The sequence below is a fragment of the Biomphalaria glabrata genome, chromosome 10, assembly GCF_947242115.1.
Source record: "Biomphalaria glabrata chromosome 10, xgBioGlab47.1, whole genome shotgun sequence".
NCBI classification, from domain to species: Eukaryota; Metazoa; Mollusca; class Gastropoda; family Planorbidae; genus Biomphalaria; species Biomphalaria glabrata.
The window spans coordinates 36,328,380-36,349,354 of NC_074720.1; the positions used below are offsets into that span (position 1 = coordinate 36,328,380).

At 36.3% G+C, this 20,975-nt stretch overlaps 1 protein-coding gene across 2 annotated transcripts in view; it reads left to right on the forward strand.

Annotated features, from left to right (window-relative positions):
* The window catches only part of LOC106066541 (glutamate receptor ionotropic, kainate 2-like), a 144,200-nt gene extending 130,131 nt beyond the window's left edge, over window positions 1-14,069 (forward strand). For both annotated transcript variants that reach the window (XM_056043314.1, XM_056043315.1), the window contains exons 11-20: window positions 911-1,018; window positions 2,353-2,481; window positions 2,735-2,902; window positions 3,223-3,379; window positions 4,115-4,260; window positions 7,068-7,289; window positions 7,508-7,733; window positions 8,465-8,543; window positions 10,440-10,635; window positions 12,075-14,069. In XM_056043314.1, coding sequence (XP_055899289.1) covers window positions 911-1,018; window positions 2,353-2,481; window positions 2,735-2,902; window positions 3,223-3,379; window positions 4,115-4,260; window positions 7,068-7,289; window positions 7,508-7,733; window positions 8,465-8,543; window positions 10,440-10,635; window positions 12,075-12,134 — 1,491 coding nt within the window. In that variant the 3' untranslated portion in view covers window positions 12,135-14,069. The remainder of the gene's footprint in view (window positions 1-910; window positions 1,019-2,352; window positions 2,482-2,734; window positions 2,903-3,222; window positions 3,380-4,114; window positions 4,261-7,067; window positions 7,290-7,507; window positions 7,734-8,464; window positions 8,544-10,439; window positions 10,636-12,074) is intronic.
* Window positions 14,070-20,975: the final 6,906 nt, after the last annotated feature.

Sequence of the window (20,975 nt, forward strand, 5' to 3'; positions counted from 1 at the left end):
TGTTTTTTTTTAAAGGTTTCCTTATATCGCCAACCCATTTCTTCATATCGGTTTTTCTTCTTTTATGTCTCGTATTAATTTTATTGCTTAAAGAACGCAAGCGGATTTTTTTTTTAAAAGCGCAGATTACTCTGGTAAACTTTGAGTGGTGAAAATCTTCACTAGGTAAGGGTAAACTATTTAACTTTGAATTTTCCAATCCCAAATGCAGAAGCATGTTTTGAAAAACTAACTAGATCTAAGACAAATTTATCTTAAGCATTACAGAGGAATTGCTATCTAACTTTTCTTCACAATGCTAAAGATCTAGGTATTTTTTGTTTGTTTTTTGTTTTTCTTCTGTAACACACATGTTTAAAAGTAGGTTCTATTCAAATTGATAGGAGAAATTCGTACGAGTGCTCCTTCTTCCCTGGTGCCATTAGAGAATGGAATTGGTTCCATGAATCAGCCAAGAAAACCAATGACATTGCAGTAAAAATCACTGATTAACATGCATGACTAGATTGACACTTGAAATGCCTAGGACTTTAATTATTTTCACTTTTGAAGTGACGTCTGTAACTTATTAGATAAAATAAGATAATGACCTAATTCTCAAGCTTGCCCCAAAAAGACTACAGGAAATCAAAAGACATTTGCCATGACTATGAGAAGAAGTAAAAGGGAAGCAACACATTTTTTACTTTCGAATGTCATAACCAACAAGAGTAAAACAAATTGCCCTCACGGAGATTTAAGAAATAAAACTATATTTACTTTTTAAGCAATCTTTGACTTGTAGGGGAAGCACTGCTCGCTATTTTTACAATGAAAAAATTGAAGTCGAGAACAGTTGTTTCCCCTCTTCCAATTCTTTCATTAATTTCACGCGTCTTCTGTCTAATTATAACCCATTCTGTCTCCACAGACAAGTCCATACAATGGCGCTTTGGGTCAGTACATTTGGGACAAGAGCTCTAAAGGACGAACCAACTTCACTATAGACATCCTACGCTACATCGGCTATACTAAACAGGTGGGCGCTTATATATGTCGTTAATAGCAATCGTTGTGCTTTGGTGTAGGTAACATTTTTTGGTCTCAGAAACAATAAGAGACTAACCAAAAATAAAACATAAATTTCCCCTTTATGATTCACGGTTGATACATTTTGTAAGACTGTAACAAACATAGTACTCATATCAAGCAATGGACCTCATTCACCAACCGTTAACAAACAACATTTAGTCACGTGATCTTATTGATAAAACAACGAAAAAAAAAACTGCCACGTGACAACCATCATGTATTAAACATGAGATTGTAAGTTATATAGAAGAGATAGAGCACCACGTGGCTAAATGTTGTTTGTTTATGATTGGTGATTGAGGTCCATTATCAGGCACCCATTAGAGTTGGGTGGAAGCTTTTTAAACACAAAGTTTGATTTCCCAGCCATTACAGGGACGCGAACAAAAAATAAATTTGCAGTAGACCCTTTTGGGGAGTCAGTCAAGGCTGTTGGTGTTTGCGATGTTGACCTTGAAGTGTAGACCGTTGTTGTAATGACTTAACGTGCTTATAATTTGTGCTTACAAGTTTAGCCTGAATGAAAACTTAAGCCACACAAGGCAAAGAAAACAAGGGGAATCACGCTAGAGATTCATGTATGAAATATAAACTCAGGTTTAATCCGTATAAATAGGGAAAACAGTCCAATGTTGACGTTTCTCAAATCTAGTGAATATTTACGCCCCAACCCTCTAAACTAATCTATAATAAGGTTCAAAGATTGCCCAGCTCCTTGCTTGCGGGCTACAGCGCTTTTCCGGTTGTTTTTTTTACACAGAACTTTACGAAGCTGATCAATTTTTTAAAGCATTGATTATGTGTGTGTTTTTAACGATTTGGGTTGCATAGGGATCTTCTTAATGTGTATTTATCACTTGGAATTAAAAGTGCATAACTTCATTCATTAAGATATGAATTAAACACATTACAGCTGATAACGTGAGAACATCTAAATACGCTTCATCACATTAATCTCATCTATTTATTTTAACACAAATATTCTTATGTGTTTTAGTTGTTCAAAGACAAAAGCAAAAGTTAACAAAATACTCAGAAAGACACAAAGAAAAAGCAAATTCTTTGTTCCATATGCTAGGACAAATACTCCTTTTTTCCTAGTGCTATTAGAGCATGGAATGGGTTACCTAAGTCAGCCAGGAAAATCAATTAATAGAAGGAATAAGTTCATTGGTTAACATGCATGATTATATTGACATAGGAACACGCGTAGAAAGTAACCATCTTCTTTTCTAATGATAAGAAACCATAATCTTCACATCTTTGTAACTTGGTCTACAGGAAATAGGTCAGGTTGTGTTTATCAATGGCACTGCAGACGTCACCTTGAGCCAATTTAACCAAACCCGAGCTGTTTTAGCAGAACCCCTTGAGATGAAGAAGATTAAACTTCGAGTGGCTACTCAGCAGGTGGGGTCAGTTGATTATCTGCATGTTCCAACATCTATAGAGAAACCTTTATACATATTATTTTGTGTTTAAAGTGTAAGTTTATTAATTATTTTTTTTAATAATGCCCTTCTCCTGTCAATTTATCCAATATGTTAGAAGAATAGTTAAAACGAAAAAAAAAATTTAATGAACTGGTCAAAGTAAAAAGTTTTGTTTAGGACCAATCACTTTATTAATTAAAAATGATCTTTCTTTGTTTTTTTATCTCTAGCAAGACCCGTTCATTATGATCGGCCCAGACAACACGTACAGCGGCTTCAGCTACGACCTGATCCAGAAGATCTCCGAGAACACGCGCTACGAGTTTGAACTCTACGAGACAGAGGATGATGACGTCAAGGTGAAAACGAATGGGATGGTCAACGCTCTGGTGTCAGGAGTAAGCAACGTCATAATCTAGAATCTAGATAAATAGATTTTAGATTTTTTTAATTTTTTTTTTTCTAGTTGCTAAACATCAGTAGTGCCCTATCTTTTTCTGCGCGAGGGCCACCTTTATTCCAACACAAATGTCGCAAGACGCATCGTGAAGACCGATGAAAAGGATTCTCTGCTGTCTCACTTTGGGCAGAGGTCTCAACGGGCTGTACAGCACCGCTTTAAGGGCTGGGTGAGACCCTCTGGCCATAGCTTGGGCATCACTGTGTTACAATATTTAGCAAAAAAAAAGATGCGATGATATTATTTCTGCTTTCCCAGAATGCCAGTATGGCCATTGGTGCTCTGGAAGTGACCGCTGAAAGAGAAAAGCTGATCTCATTCTCGTACACAGTCATGTCCTCCCAGGCCAGTATACTCATCAAAAAAGCGGACAGCACCACCAACTACTTCCAGTTTCTAGGTCCTTTCTCCGGAGGTAAGGGAAACAACTTTTTTTTTTCTAAAACTAAGGGGAACAACTTTATTTATTACAGTTTCTAGGTATTATCTCTGAAGGTAAGGGAAACAACTTCGTTTATTATTGTTGCATCGTCCGTTCACTAGACTACTCTAGAGGTTTCGTAAGGGACTCAACTTCGTTTAAAACCGTTTCTAGGTCCTTTCTCTGAAAACAAGGGAAGAAATTTGTTTAATCAGTTGCATTCTCCGTTCTTCGGCGGTAAGGGAAACAACTTTGTTAATTGTACTTTGTAGAGGTGAGAAGAACAACTTCATCGATTACCTTTGTTTGATTATTATTATTTTTAGTTCTTTCTATGGAAGTAAAGGAAAGAACATCAAACAATTTATGCATTCAAGTAAAATGAATTCATCTAAATAATATTATTTCTGAAAGCGAAACAAACACTCATGGTGAAATTGTCATACATACGGCAATAGACTATAACCTTCTGGAAGTTAATACGGCAATTAAATACTGTTATATTACTCTCATTACACTGATGTTGGCAATTACATTTCTACACACATGCAAATATTTATAATTTATTGCAGTTCTCTCTCTTTCTTTATATATATATATATAAATCTTAATTATTTTTATATTCTATATATCCTATTTTTGTATCTCTCTTTCTCTCTCTCTCTCTCTCTCTCTCTCTTTCTCTCAATATGTAACAATGTCTAGATTTGAGTGGTTTTATATTTCCAGAGTTATGGGCCATGATTCTCCTCTTCATCATGGTGGCTGGTCTCGCTCTGTACGTCATGAGTCGCTTTGACCCAACCCAAGAAGGAAACGTCCAGCGCTTTGACCTGAAGGAAAGTTTGTGGTACAGTCTGAACATCATCCTCCAGGTAAATAGGAGAGAACAATCATACACTGGGTAAATAGGAGAGGACAATCATCCTCCAGGTAAATAGGACAGAACAATCATCCTAAAGGTAAATAGGAGAGAACAATCACTCTCCAGGTAAATAGGAGAGAACAATCATTCTCCAGGTAAAATGGATAGAGTAATCATTCTCCAGGTAAATAGGATAGAACAATCATTCTCCAGGTAAATAGGAGAGAACAATCATCCTCCAGGTAAATAGGATAGAACAATCATCCTCCGGGTAAATAGCACAGAACAATCATTCACCAGGTAAATAGGATAGAACAATCATTCACCAGGTAAATAGGATAGAACAATCATTCACCAGGTAAATAGGATAGAACAAATTATCCTCCGGGTAAATAGGATAGAACAAATTATCCTCCGGGTAAATAGCACAGAACAATCATTCACCAGGTAAATAGGAGAGAACAAATTATCCACCAGGTAAATAGGATAGAACAAATTATCCTCCGGGTAAATAGGATAGAACAAATTATCCTCCGGGTAAATAGCACAGAACAATCATTCACCAGGTAAATAGGAGAGAACAAATTATCCACCAGGTAAATAGGATAGAACAAATTATCCACCAGGTAAATAGGATAGAACAAATTATCCACCAGGTAAATAGGAGAGAACAATCATTCACCAGGTAAATAGGATAGAACAATCATCCTCAGGGTAAATAGCACAGAACAATCATTCACCAGGTAAATAGGAGAGAACAATCATTCACCAGGTAAATAGGATAGAACAAATTATCCACCAGGTAAATAGGAGAGAACAATCATTCTCCAGGTAAATAGGATAGAACAAATTATCCACCAGGTAAATAGGATAGAACAAATTATCCACCAGGTAAATAGGATAGAACAAATTATCCACCAGGTAAATAGGAGAGAACAATCATTCACCAGGTAAATAGGATAGAACAAATTATCCACCAGGTAAATAGGAGAGAACAATCATTCACCAGGTAAATAGGATAGAACAAATTATCCAGGTAAATAGGATAGAACAATCATTCTCTAGGAAATTAAGATAGAACTACCATTCCACTTAATTCATGGAGCCATGAGGGCTTCAATTTTAACATTAATGTTCATCTCTGTCGGATATTGTGCTGTTTGAATTCTACTCTATCTTAGACCAGGGTTGTGGCATCTGATTACTTTTCAGTAGGATCAGTATTTTGTCTGTTTAGTTCATATAAAATGTAAACATGACATTATGATATTTGTTGTTGTATGAAGTAATGGATAGAAAAAAACAACTGACTTGTTTATCATAATAACAATAAGACATTGTCTTTGATTCTGAATATTAAGAATGAGTGCAGTCCACCCAGTTGAAGCCTGAATCTTCTCCTGTCTTTGACAAGTTTTTTGTTTTTGTTTTGGAATCAACTGTTTGTCCTTTTTGGGAGCTCTACAGATGTCTTCATAAAACATCTGCTGCCAACTGCTTTCCCCTATGCTAGTGAGTGCGAAATCGTACCTGGATTGACGTCTATAAGTCGTCTATGAAGCACTTTTGTTACGATATCTTCTTTTAAAATTGCTCCCCCCCCCCCAAAAAAAAAAAAATAATCGCGTTTGGCATTCGGTAATGACACATACGGTAGAGGTGCTCGACCTGGCGAAGCTGTCGACTGGTAAAGTATTGACCCAATTGCTTCTACACACTACAGCAGCCGACATCCGAGCGTGGTTATTTGTAAGGTAGTCTTGCTCTTTATGGAGCGAGGGAGTTTTTAAATGTACGCGTTGAGGACTCATATAGAACACCCAGGTCTCACTACATAAGTGTCATTAGAGCCATTGCTTTATAGACATTGGTAGGCGAAGAGACCTATTTGAAGACGACTAAAAGGGTGATAACTCTAGCCAGATCGTTATCTGAAGACTGAGACGAATGAATGTTATGAGGTTGAACTCTCTCTATTGTTTTATTATTACTTTTGAAGTAATGCAAAAATATTTTAAACTTGAAATTAAATGATTCAAACTTCAAAACATTTTTATTGGTAATCTATATTTATATAGGCTCTACATTTTGTAATTACTATCACTTTCATGATTCTAATATTAAACTCTATTATTATAAATTTATTATGATAATTATGATTTTAATCATTTCCAAAGCTCTCGAGTTAAGAATACTGTCGAAACCGATTTTGTCATTTTGGTCGTAATAACTGGCTGGTCCGATTAAACGGATTCGATTTATAATAAGATTCGGTCCAGTTAAGTGTCTGTTCTTATTGATCAGTGGTGCGACTGTATTTAAAATTAAATTTCAGTAAAGTATTCTTTCATGTCGTAGGCCCTGGTTCAGGTATACTACGTTAGAGCTAGCCACCACCACCCCCTTCTCCCTTTGGGAAAGTTGAGTGTGACTAAACCCAAATTGAGCCATACTGTATCTAATGCTAAGGGGATCTTTGGGCGCCTCTGAGTCCTCCCAGCTCCTATGGGTACCTGATATTAGTTGGGGAAAAGTAAAGGCGGATGGCCACATGACACCCTCGATAACCGTGAGCCACAGAAACAGATGACCTTTACATCATCTGCCTTATAGATCGCAACGCCTGAAAGGGGAACTTTACTTTACAATAACTAGTATTTATATACGTCAGTGTTCAGGTCTTACTTGCAGACATGGCTAATGTCTTAATATAGTTTGTTAGAGAGTTTTCTATCTTTAAAGACAGTATTATTTTCTTGATATTATTGTACTTCTGAAGTGGTGCATGTGTTCTGTAAACCTCCTCTCAATGCCTAGGGTTCCACTGACTACTCGCCACAGACTACATCCATGAGAGCTATCATCGCCTTCTTCTGGTTCTGCGTGCTGATCATCGAGGCGGCCTACACCGCCAACCTTGCGGCCCACCTGACCCTCCAGCAAATCGACAACCGCATCAAGACCGTCCACGACCTGGCAGGTCAAAGTTCACTCATGTATGGGGTGGAGAGAGGGAGCGACTTGCATGAGTTCCTACAGGTAGTGTTACCCTATCCAATGACATTTGTAATTATTTGCACTGTACTTGAGGCAATAATCAACTCTTAATGACTACGAACGGCGACAAGAGGGTCAATTATATATATACATATAATATCAAATTAGAATAACGATCAAGTTCTTTCTGTTTAATTGCAGCTATATTCATAGACTTCATTACCTCTTTTTCACTATTCGTTTGTATCCAACGTCCACAGAACACAAAAGAAGACCCCTACGAAAGACTATGGGCCTTTATAAAGCTGAACGAGGACAAGGTTCTACTGGACAACACCACAGAAATCATCAACAGGGTCAAGGCCGGCACAATGGCATTCATAGCCGACGGCGTCACCAATGGTTACTATGCCAACCAGCACTGCGGCATTGAGAGTATAGTACAGAATTTTCAAACCAAAGATTTTAGTCTGGGATTTCCTAAAGGTTTTTTTTTTTTTTTAATGTATGCACTTGTTCCCAATCTAAAATTCCCCAATATTAAATAAACCCTAGATCTTCAGTAAAGAAAGTAAGTTTTAGACCTTGCGATCTATAAGGCAGATGATGTAAGTAAAGGCCATTTTTTTCTATGGCCTACGGTTAACGAGTGTGTCATGTGGCCAGCACAACGACTAACCGCCTTTACTTTTCCCCAACTGATGTCCTGGTAGCCATTAGAGCTGTGTGGACTCAGAGACGCCGAATGATCCCGAAATTAAAAGGCGTAGTCTTCACCAGGATTTGAACCCTGGATCCTGGTTCAGAAGCCAAGCGCTTTACCACTCAGACACATCAACTCTCCTAGCTCTTCAAGCCCCGATCTCTCATTGTAAAATCAATTCAAAAATTTTGCTTAAACTTTTTTTTTTTACTCTTTTACATGGTAAAATGTTTGTATTATCTTGCTATTTGAAATATATTGTTACTATTGTTTAAAACAACTAGCCTATTACAGTTATTGCTCTTAAATAATAGTATTTTTTTAAATATTAAATTAATATATCAAAGGAAAATTAATTATGTTTCTCGTTTAATAAAATAAAATATTTGTAATAATGATTCCTTTAAAATGATGTCATTTTGGGGGGGGGGGAGTGGGGGGGATAAATTATTACATAAAAAACATTATTTTCTACGCTTTTATTACAATAACTATTGAAAACATTTATTTCCAGGGGCGCCGTATTTAGATGATATCAATCAAGCGCTTTTGAGACTCAAGGAGGAGGGCGTACTTGACACCCTCAGGAGCAAGTAAGCGGATTTGAGGGAAGATTAAGTCTCTGACTTTGGACATAGATTTAATCTGATCTTATCTAATAAAATACACTCGTCTCTATTTAAACAACAAACAAAAAGCAAAGATTAATTTGTTCTATGATTTGTGAGAGCTTGCACTGAGCTAAATTATTTTTGCTTCAAGTTTCCATATTTAAATGTTTGCGTTGATTGCATGGGCACATCATGAATTGCTGGAGTTTGTTTATTCGCTACTGTTGCTTCAAACCTTTACCAGTATGTCAAAGGATCGAGATGCTTAACCATTATGGCTGTGTCATCTCTTCCTGACCTACTTGATGTTTTAGACAACAATTGATCATCTTCTCAGAAAGATAACAAACTTTTAAAGAAAATAATATAGGTACTACGACGTATAGGTATTGTAGGAAGCCTTGAAGGCTAGTTACTAAGCAACTTTGGAGACATCCTACTATAGTCAATACTTAATCCACCTTTACGAAACGTTATTAAACCATTAACATTTTGCCATGTCTTTTTTTAGCTGCCCCTGAAAGGGGAAAAGACGCTATTAGTTTTGTGTGGAATGTCTGCCCATCCGTCTGTCCGTCCCGTTTAGATCTCGTAAACTAGAAAAGGTAGTGATAATCCGACATCGTAATATTTTAGACCATTCGAAGTTCTGATGCAACGGCTACTTTTTCTTTTCTTACGATTTTTGCATTAAACCAAACAAAACATTATAACTAAAGAAAACCAAAATATACAGGAGAATATGTCATAGTAAGAGAAAGAAAGAAAGAAAGAGAGAGAGAGAGAGAGAGCAAGAGAGAAAAGACAGAAAAATCAAATTTTTTCAGAATCAAGTATGCAAGCATTTTTTTCATAAAATTACACCATTTTACAACTATTCACTATTAATAGGCTATTTAGAAAGGGAGATGACTATTCACCATAGTGTCCTACGCATTTATGCAAACGGCTTTATATTTTGTCGAAAAAAATAATATTTTTTTACAATTGTATTGCTAAGTTAAATAAGTTCTGTCATAGTAACTACTACATTTACAAAAATAAATGTTTACTTTTGTTTTAAAGAGAATTTTTTTATTTAGTATACATATAAGTGTAACATAATTTAAAACAAAAATTAATACGTAGTTTTTTTTAATATTAACACATGAACCACTAGACACCAATAACCACATACTATTTTGATATCCTTTCTGAAAATATTGAAACCTGCCTCTTTAGCTGCCTTAGCGGACCATCCAGTATATAAATATTGAGTTTGCGTTTCCACACAAACTGTCTTTGTAACCTTGCTTTTTTTTTCAATATTATCGCTGCCAGTATTGCCAATCTTTCAATCTCCTTCATTGTCAGTCTCTCTATTTCTCTCTTCATTTCCCCACCCCACTCCCAGGTTTCCCTTTCATTGTTTCTCTTACTGTCTCTGTCTTCGTCTCAATTTCTCTTTCTTTCAAAATCTCCCTCTCTGAAACTCTCCAACTGCTTCCCTCTCTTGCTCTCTTTTTTTCGTACACTATTTTGTCTTTTCTCTCTTGCTCTCTCTCTCTCTCTCTCTCTCTCTTTCTTTCTTTCTTTCTCTTACTATGACATAATCTCCTTCTGTCCCTCTCATTCCTTTACTATCTATTTCGCATGTAAATTATGAGTGAGTCTGGTGTGAAAGTATATTTTGGTTGTATAAAGTTATAATGTTTTGTTTGGTGTAATGCACAAATCTTAAGACAAATTTCCTTATGGATAATAGAGATTATTATTAGTAGTACTCTCTCCGCTATTTTCCTCATAACATCTACACTTTCATTTACCGTAAGTTGTTAAAATAAATCTATTAATAAATTTCCATTTGAACACCCCTCCCCACCGCCTCTCTATGTCCAGATGGCTGGAGACAGGCAAGAACTGCACGGAAGAAGATAAATCCAGGTCCATCAGTCAAAAGACCACACCGGAGCTGGAGCTGACCAACATGATCGGTGTCTTTATTGTCCTAGGAGTCTTCATCGGTGTGGCCATCATAGTTGACGTGGCCAGCCGGATGTACAAGTGGGATAAAAATACACGGAAGGCTAAGACGGTCAGTGGACACAAATTGAAGTTCCTCATTGGTCGCTTAAATAGTGCTTCTACCATTCTTACTTTACAAAACAAATGAGTTAGTTTCGTCTCAAAACACATTAATTTGTGTGTCTTGGTTTATAGAAGACAATCCTTTAAAACCATCACCAAGGCTTAACGTAAGACAAGACTTGGGGCCCCTGCATTTTGACATTCGATATCATGACATGAGATAATGGGGTAATATTTAATGTGAAACACATTACAGACATTCGGAGGGCCCCCCTCAAGTGACTGTCCGGGGGGGGGGGGGGATTTTCCCCCTCGCTAGCTACGCCTCTGTTGAATATCAATCTTTTTCTTTTGCTTCTTTGCTTTTTTCTTTTTTGCCATGTTGCTTTAGGTATTTGGTTCCAATGTATATTCTCAGCACTGATACGTTTTATAATTTAATATTACTAAAGACTTAAGTTTTCTTTTTAAGTGACTAGTTTCACAAATTATTAAAGCGCCAATCATCTGACATATATCTTCTTTCTTTCTCTATTTTCTTGTGATGCTCAGCGTATATATATCCTCACCTTTTTATTTCGTTCTTTACTGATAAGTCTTCTTTCCTCGTATCTTGAAATTCCGACATTCACGGCTTCACGCCACAAGAAGTGATTAGGATCTAGCGTACTCCAGTTAGGAATGTCTGTTTCACATTCTTAAAGGGAGAGCTCTCGATACTGTTTTTACAAAATTTATATCAACTCACTCTTGACAGATGTGTTGGTAAGAGTTAAGTTGAGGAATCATGAGCCCTGATGGAATTATGAAACTGAAAAACGTTCATATAAACATTCACAAAGATGCCATCTTCTTGTCCCCCCCCCCTTTTCACTTTTTCGCACCTGGTCCATACATGTGATAGATCATAGCGTATGGAAAAAACTAAACAAAAACAATAGGTAAAAATATTTCTATCGCACCGATTTCTAAGTGTAGGAAATGAACAGATGGAGCAATGCAACTAATCCAAACTAATTGATACAATTAAATTTAAAAAATTAAATTATATCTTTTATATAGCGCTACCTTCCTGCTTATAGCATGCTCAGAACGCTATGGTCCTATGTCCAATCTCATTTGTGGATCAGTGGGTGGAGGGGGTATCTGGGAGAAGGCTTTTCCGTGCTGCCTTTAGGCGCTCAGTAAACACAACTCTGCTCGAGTCGGGTGTCGAACCTCGAGCCCCCTTCATAGGTAGCCAAGCCAAGCCATGTGTACTTAGCCTTTCGTAGCTGGGCCTTGGGACTTCTTTGTATGGATACCTTGTATCTGTGACAGCAGTATACTCAAAGTATTCAATCAATGACTCTGTCACATTATAATTCTCATTTTAATTTTAATCATTTAAAAGAAGCCCATTAAGAATGAACTAAATGCTAATGCTGGTCTTCCTGGTCTCCACAGACGACTGAACTCAACCAATCGTGTGAGACCAACGTGTTTGACAACCAGGTCAACAAATGAAAAGGTCATCGCGAGTCTTCAGCAATCAGCATTCCGACGTCACCATCATTTATCTAGAACACTTCATCCTTTATGTTTATCACTAGCCCTTAACCCGGCTTTTCCCGAGTTGATCACTCAACAATGATAAAATATTGCAAGGCATCCGAATATTATGTAATTGCAATATTTTACGAGGGGCAATAAGTGTTGCTGAACATAGCAATGACAGAGTTACTGTTCTCTATTACTTCCCACTGGTCTCTTACATTGGACCAGGATGCAACTTTAAGATTTGATATGAGTTGATACGTCTTGTGTTGTTTTGTTTGTTAGTTTTGTTCTTTTATTGGTGTTTACAATAGTTTACCAACGAATTACAATTCATTATAACTGCACCCATACTTTTGTTTATTTGATGATTTATTTGCAATACATGCAACAGATAATATGAGTGTACAGACTTGAAAAATGTTACGATTTTGTTTTGTTTTGTTGTTGTTGTTGTTGCTGGTAGTACTTCTATAGAGCGTGTGTTGAAATAAAAGAAATACAATGTTCTTAAATGAATTAGCGTGGCGTGTATTGTCCCCTATAATAATTCACCGGTTCTAAAGTCTTCCTTAATTTTAGTAACTAATTGCTAGTCTGAGCGGCCATTACAGATACTTTATGTATCCCAAAAGACAAACAAAGCATTAATACAGCTCTAAATATCGTACAGATTTTGATCAGGTTATACTTATATAAATTAGTATCTTAGTTTATTATTCGTTTTTTTTGTGTGTGTGAGTACTATAATCTTAGCCGTATTTGGTGTATTCAAACTACATCTGGATGGCTGTCTGCAGATTGCGCGCTGGACTGTCGTTCAGATTTATCGATGGTCCCTGGTTCAAACCCTGCCGGCTCCCATCCCCCGTCGCCCTGCGGGAGGTTTGGACTACGAAGTAATTAGCTTCAACTCTGAAGAACATCCAAAACATGTCAAACATTTTTTGTTTACAAAGAAATAGTGAAGATTTTTTATGTCAATCATTAGCCTGTATGTACGAAACAAGTTTCATTAATCTGTCAGCAGGGCCAGCCGTGCTGTAAGATGTAAACTGAAGTCATCCATAGCAAATGGTTTGCAATAATATGCTGATCTTATCAGTAGCCAGCGTTTCTTATTGGTCGAATGGGTCAACTTGAAGGTCACCGTGACCAATAAGTGTCCAGGTTGTCTTCAACCATGTTTACTTTTCGAAAAATTACTGTTATTTCCAATGGAAGTCAAATTGGCCAAGGGAGTTGAACATAATAAGGGATCTTTCCAGTAGAAGAGTCTGGTTCTTTTCCTATCTATTTAAAAAGTTAGAAAGGTTATAAACACGAGGGAAGCTTGGTTATTGTGTTTCAAGCTTCTCTCGAAGACTACTGTGAATTTATTTTTGACATTAAGTCATTGTGTGTTAGGAGTGTGAGTTCTCAAGTTTTATATTTTCAACTTTGGATCTATCTTCATCTCATTTTTTGTTAAAAGATTTTTTTAACCTATAGAAGAATTCCCGGCTTACATTGGATGTTGGGTCATTATTTACTTCTGTATTCACCACACAATCCCATTGTCAAATTGGCTCACTTTATCTGAACACTGAGATTGTTTAAATTCTTAGATTTTTTTTTTGCTTGTTTTATTACTTAAAAGTTGTATTGTAGTTAACTTTCAATAATCAAGGGCTGCATGTTACTTCCATTGGAGTTATCGCACTTCAAACAGTTTTTTAAGTATTGGTCATACTTTTTTTTTTTACTTTCCTTGACCCCCCCTTCCCCCTCCCTATTTGGTATGTCTGACAATGACTGAGAAATGTTAGTAGACTTTGAATACATTAAACTTGTTTATTTTTACTTTTAGATTTTATGCAAATTGATTTTGTCTTATGTAAAAAAAAATTAAACGAATTTTTTTCATTCGCATTTGTCTTAATTTATTTACATGGAATGAACATAAGTCTGCATTATATTATTCTCTCTGTCTGTCTGTCTCTCTATTTCTCTTTCTCACTCTCTATCTGTCTCCCTCTCTGTCTCTCTCTGTCTCTCTCTGTTCTCTATCAACTGTCTCTCTATGCATCTCTCTCCCTCCTTCTATCTCTCTGTCTCTCTACAACTCTCTCTGTCTCTATCTCTATCTCTGACTCTCTCTGTGTCTCTCTCTATGTCTCTCTGTCTCCCTCCCTCTCTCTCTCTCCCATTATTTTGCAGAAGTCGTTAAAGCAGTGAATGTCAAGACTATACATTCTAAGCAACAGGAAGCACGATCCTATTTCTGAACCCCACCCAATATGTTTTTTTTTACTGTGTGTCTGATTCTCTCCCTCTATGCTATTTTTTCTTTTGAGCGACCCTGAAAGGTGAATAAACGCTATTCATTTTGTGCGGTCCTTCTTTCGGCCCGTGTAGATTTCAACAACTAGAAAAGAAAGTGAAAATCCGCTATTATGATACTGTAGACGTTTCTGATGCAATGACAACTTTTTTTTTCACTTTTCTGTAAAACGAAAGTTTATTTCTTAAACTTTAAGTACGCAGTGTATATACACCATTTTTGCAAGAATTTATCATTAATGATAATCAACATGGGAAATAATTTATTACACTAACCACTCGTATCAATTTGTTTAATTAACAATAGGAAAAAATGTATTTAGTATACATATAAGTCCAATAAAACTTTAAACAACATTTAATAAGCAGTATGTCCTTTCTATAAGCATGTCAACGAAAATCAATATTATTAACGTTTAAAAACATATATATTCATTAAGGCCTAAAATAAAAGATTGGCCTTATAAAAAACATCAAATCAGATATCATTCAATAGCGTCAATTGGGCACCAGTACGTAAACGGTATAATATCACTGCCTGGTATGGCAATCTGAGCATTAAAAACAAAAATAAACTTCATTGAATGTTGCTGGTATGGTAAAGTCATTGGCAAAAAACCAAACCCCATTTGGGCAGCTGTTTGACACAAGCATCCATAAAAAAAGCTAAAAAGATTCTAGAAATAAAGAATCACCTTGTGGGTCAGGATTTAGTTATTTTACCATCACAAAAGAGATACAAGACACCGATAGACAAACAGACACAAACACTCTTTTGTTCCCCTGGCAATCAAATCATTAAATAGAAACAATCTGATATAAACTTTGTCACATGTAAATTATGAGTGAGTCTGGTGTGAATGTACATTTTGTTTTTTTATAGTTACAGTGTTTTGTTTGGTGTAATGCACAAATTGTAAGACAAATTTCCATACGGACAATAAAGAATATTATGATTATTATATTATTCTTATTATAACTATCCCTACATTGAATACATATTAATATTAACAAAGTAATACTAATAACATTAATAAATCTACATATCTTGTGGTATCGTGTCGTTAGTCAAACTAGCAATAAAATAGAATGAATATAAGTGTTTTGTTATGTATATATTTTCTTTTTATCGACGGAGTTATGGTTATAGTTGTAAGTTTCTACTTCGTAGTTTCTGATATTCTTTCTGAAAATATTGAAACCTGCCTTTTTACCTGCCTGAGCGGACCACGTCGGGGGTCGATTTTGAGTTTGCGCTTCCACACAAACTATCTTTGTTACCTTGATTTTTTATCTGCGCTTATGTAATATCTGTAACTGCAGATTTTTAGTTCTAAAATGGGAGAGCTCCACAAACATCGCCATTGAATACATTCTTACCCATAGACCTATATAATACTTCTTAGCATGGAGGAGATTTCAAGACTGTTTCACTAATGATGTCCCTTTGTTTAAAGGGAACTTCACTACTGAGGTCGTTTTTGTTTCTTAATTCATGGTGCACTCTCTAGTGACGGTCTGGTTAAACAAACAAAAGTCTTCCTCTTACTCGACTTGCTTGAACGAAGGTCAAGTTTAAACTAGAAAACTGACAGTCTGAGTGTCCAGGCTAAGACCAGGTCAAGGTGACAGAACGATTGCAAACGTTACAAAACCAGACAGAAACATGAAAGTTATTGATAGACATAATTCTAGATCACAACTCACATTAGTTATTGTTCCTTGTCCCTCTTTACTCCTATCAGATCTGATCTTTATACACTAGATATTGGGCTTGAATCCGTAATTAAAGAGTTAAAGCCTTACTTACACAATCTTTCCAATGATACACATTTCTTTAGAGAGTTTGCCTTGAGGTCACCAGTTATAGTCATGTATTTCTGCTTTTAGTAATATTTTTTTTATATTAGTTAATTACTACTTCACATTGGCCAACGATTAACGAGCAGGGCTAGCACAACGATCAACCGCCTTTACTTTCCCCAACTAAATCCAGGTGCCCATTAGAGTTGGGTGGACTTGAGACGCCTTAAAAATGTCGAAATTAAAAATCCCAGTCTTCACCGAGTTTCGAACCCTGAACCCCAGGTTCGGAAGCCAAGCACTTAACCACTCATCCACCGCGGCACTCATACCAATTTGTATACAGTTTAAAAAATGTTTCATTTACACAGTATTTTTTCTTTCGACCCCTGTACAGAAGTCTACCAGGCGAATGAAAGTGACAAAGGCAACAGTGATAAGTGAATGCCTTCGACATTCTTTTCAAAATTTTCTGAGAACAGCAGACGACAAATCACAAATGGCTTTAATTAGCAAGCGGGTAAAGACTCAAACTGAGGAGATTGGTAGAACTATGACCGCAAGGTCAAGGTTATAGCACTGTCCAGATATTTTGCGATTAAGTTACCTTTAGGCTTTGTTGGCATATTTTAAAACTTTGAGCTCAACTTAAAAGTAAATAAATATATTTAATTAACCCCATATGTAGTTTAATGTCAAACTACTACTATGCCATTAAATGATCACAGCCTTAATTTTGTAGTGGGGTCTAGACTAACAATAATAAATATTTGCGATTATAAATATTATTACCGATTGTTTTTGTTTAGCGTGAATTTCATGCTTGTAGCTTTCTCACTGCTCTATGAATTAATGTAGTACAAAGTAAATGACTATATTAGCACATTATCGTCTGGTAGATCTGGTCCCTTAACTCATTTTGGTGTTTTGGTAACTAAGACTGAGAAGAACACTATTGACTAGCACTAACATAATTAGAATGTATTTTTCGCTTAAAATTCCATTCTAGATAAAAAAAAATTAAAACTACAAATTTCGTTTAGGGTTAGACACACATGAATATACATCAACATTTAGAAAAGCAATTTAGTGGATTAATGTTATTACTGCGAGAGGAATATAAAATAAAAGCTAATATGTTTTCAGTTTTTTTAATGTAACTCTTGTGAGGTGAGAAAAACATTTTGTTGGACTAGAAACTCAGATACTTCAAAAAAATATCTTTAAAAAAGTGTTGAACTACAAGGAGTCTTAGACTGAGCAAGTTTCCTAACGACCCAACATGTACATCCTGTATTACTTTTGTTTGATCATAATCACAGACAAATAAAATAAATTATTAAAAAATTCTTTAAATATACAAAGCTTATATTCACTGAAATCGCATCAGTTATTTTAAATTAATCATGTAATTCTTGAATTAATTTGTATTTTATTTTTTGTAATCTAGGCTAATACATTTGAGCGATTGGGAATAGTTTTATAAATTGTTTTGGTTTAAGCAGCTTTCATGTCCAGTGTCGTAGCATTTATGGCTCGAAGGGGTTCAATAAACCCGGGCCCACGGGTACCTTGCTACGCCACTGAGCATGCCCAGTACGATATGGTCCAATTTCTTTTGTGGACCAGTGAGAAGGGAAGAGTTTGGTATCTGGTAGAAGGTTGCCGTTCTGCTATTCTGCATTTTTTTTATGTAAGTTGCTCGATTCTGAAATTGAACTTGATCTCCACGATGTAAGGCCGAGCTCTCCAAGTTCTTATAAACGTTGAATGTATTATAGTCTATGTTAGTTTTAAATTATGGCGAACTACCTAGTTCTCTAAACAAAGCTTAGTGTCTCTATATGAGCTTCATGAACTAATTACGATTAATTGATTAACTGTTTGTTGTTTTTTTTTCATTTATTCGTGTGTTGTCATTGTTAATGAATAATTGTGCAAAGTTTCAGCTTGATCCGAGAATGAGAAGTGGGAAATATAAAGTGTACCAGATTGAACCCAGACAGACAAAAAGACAGTGAGTTGATGTAAATAGGCTGTTTCTGTCACATTCTTGTATCGTGAGGGGATTCAGAATAATGTGACATGGCTTGTTCTCCATGGAACTTATCTCTACTTCAGTGTTCCCCAAACTTTCGAGAGATGTGAACCCCTTCAATCATTTTCATAACTCTTAGTATCCATCGCCCCCCCCCCCCCCCAAACTAAAAAAAAAAGATAAACGTATAATAAAATTGTTCATAAAAAAAATATTGCGGTCCATTATCCTTTGACCTTTAGAAAAGATTTCTACCAGGCGTGGATCGAGATCTCTTCACCCCTGGTCCTGTCTGAAGATTTCACAATGGCAGCGACTATTATTAATTAAGATTGGATCGTTCCACATATGTAGTGCGCAGACTGCGGTCCCAGGCCCGCTTGCTACAAGCTGCCGAAGGTCGGGCTAACCATCATTCCTCTTCTGTAACCGCCACAAAGCCACGTAAGCACCTCAACTCCAGTCGCTGTCGAAATTTGGATATTTTTTAAATCTCACTTCGGTAGGCCCGTTTTTTTACATCAGCCGGGCCAGTAGCCCCCTTGTCCTGCCCAAATCCGGCCCTGGGTAGTAGACTCTTTATTATGTTTATTTTTAAAACTCCGACGTTTGCTCTTCTTCCGTATGCCAAACAAACTTTCTGAGATGGATCTTGTGTTTATGTTACACGGATATCTGATCCAGTCCATACTTTTGTTCGCTTTTCAAATCCATTAGCAAATTCTTCAACTGCTATTTTAGAGTATCAGCATCAATGTTAGTAGCCAAAATTGCAATCAACTCATGGAGAGATGGGAACGAGTCTACTTCTATATAACCTACTCGCTTTTGTCATAAGGTTTAGTTCCGTTATAATTTCGTTTTCTCCGTCTAGAGTTACTCTAGAGCATAAATCCATTAAATTTCTTTCTCTTGTAACGATAGGCTGAGGCAATTTAAATCACAGAATATATCTGCTAAGTATGCAAGTTTACAAAACCATTCATGCAACAATTTCTCATCTTAAATCTGCCATTAAGTTGACACACAGGTACATTGCCGGATAGTAGTGATGGCTTCTAATAGATTTCCCCTAGATAGCTAACAAACATCGGTATGGAAAAGAAGCTGGGTAATACTTCCCAATTCTTCATAAAATTGCAAAAAAGTTAATTTTTAAAAAAAATCAGCATAGCTAATGAGTTGTTTGTTTGTTAAAATGTTTTACATGTTTCGGATGTTCCTTCAGAGTTGACTATAGTTTACTTCCTAGTCCTAACCTCCCGCAGGACGACGGGGGATGGGAGCGGGAAGGGTTTGAACCCGGGACCATCGATAAATCCAAACGACAGCCCAGCGCGCAAACCTCACGACCAGGCAGCCATGGCATACGTACCCTATTCAAATTCTTCCCTCTAGGGGTACTCGTATCCCCAGTTTGGGAAACACTGCTCTACTAATCCTTTCATGTCGTTCTTGTTCCGCTTTAGGTTTATGTGAGTTAGGATTATCCAGAAAGAACCAGTTCTGGCTGGATTTACCAACTAGCACGGTGACTAAGATAAAAAATGGAAGATGAAAAATCTGGATAAATTGAGGGGGGGGGGGAATCCCCCTTTTCGTACATGCCATTAAAACATTTTTCAAACACATATTTCGTTAAAAAATCAATAAACAGTAGCTGTATTATCATAATAACTAATTAGCTGGGACACACGCACACACATACAAAGATACATTTAATTTCATCCCTTTTTTTTTACCATCTAACATTTTACAATTTTACGATTTTGCTTTTAACAGATCCTCACCTCTCCTTACTTAACAAAAAATACTTTTTAGAACTTTAAAAAAATAATTTTTGTCACTTAAATGTTCAAAATAAAAGAAAAACAATAATTAGCCTTCAGGTACACTCATGTCCGTGACAATAGACGAATCCATAAAAAGACAACTATTTAGTTAATTAGATGTAATTAATCTTGTTCTATAGGGACTCTTTTTTTAAGATTGTTAGAATTATTGTGATTTGGACTGTTTGTAATGTATACAATTTGTCTACAGCTTCACAGGCACTTGTCATCGTGTTTACCGCAACAGCCCCAGTTCTCTCTGCAGACGTCCAGCTATGCTGCCAATAAACTCCACTCTTGTGATGGCTAACAACACGCCGAACACGGTCTATGTTGACGTCCTTATACTTAGATATGATTTGAGAGTTAATTGTGATGAGGGGTTAGAGCTCTATAACAAAGTGCATGTTTTGATTGCTTCCAGAAGTTTATTTAAGCAGCAAGGATTCTGACGTCATAACCAGAATTATTGACTTCAGGGCTGCAAGGAATCACATCGACGAGGTTTTAAACTCGGGACCATAATAACCACAGTTTTGTATCTACTCGTGCGTGGAAACGTAACTGCTCGAATCGCTTGCTTATGAACTGCGTTAATACTTTTAAAAAATATCTATCTTACCTTCTGTCAACAAAACTGTAACGAGAGTTGTGCAATGAACCAGAACTCTAAGACTTGTCTGGTTTAAAACCTTTGAGGAATGCGTATTGCCAGGCTCAGCCAACGTCATACAGACCAAACAACGCTATCAGTCTATGATACTTCTTGTCGCTTTCTTTTAACGCGGCTTGATAACAATGTCAATCTACGTCACA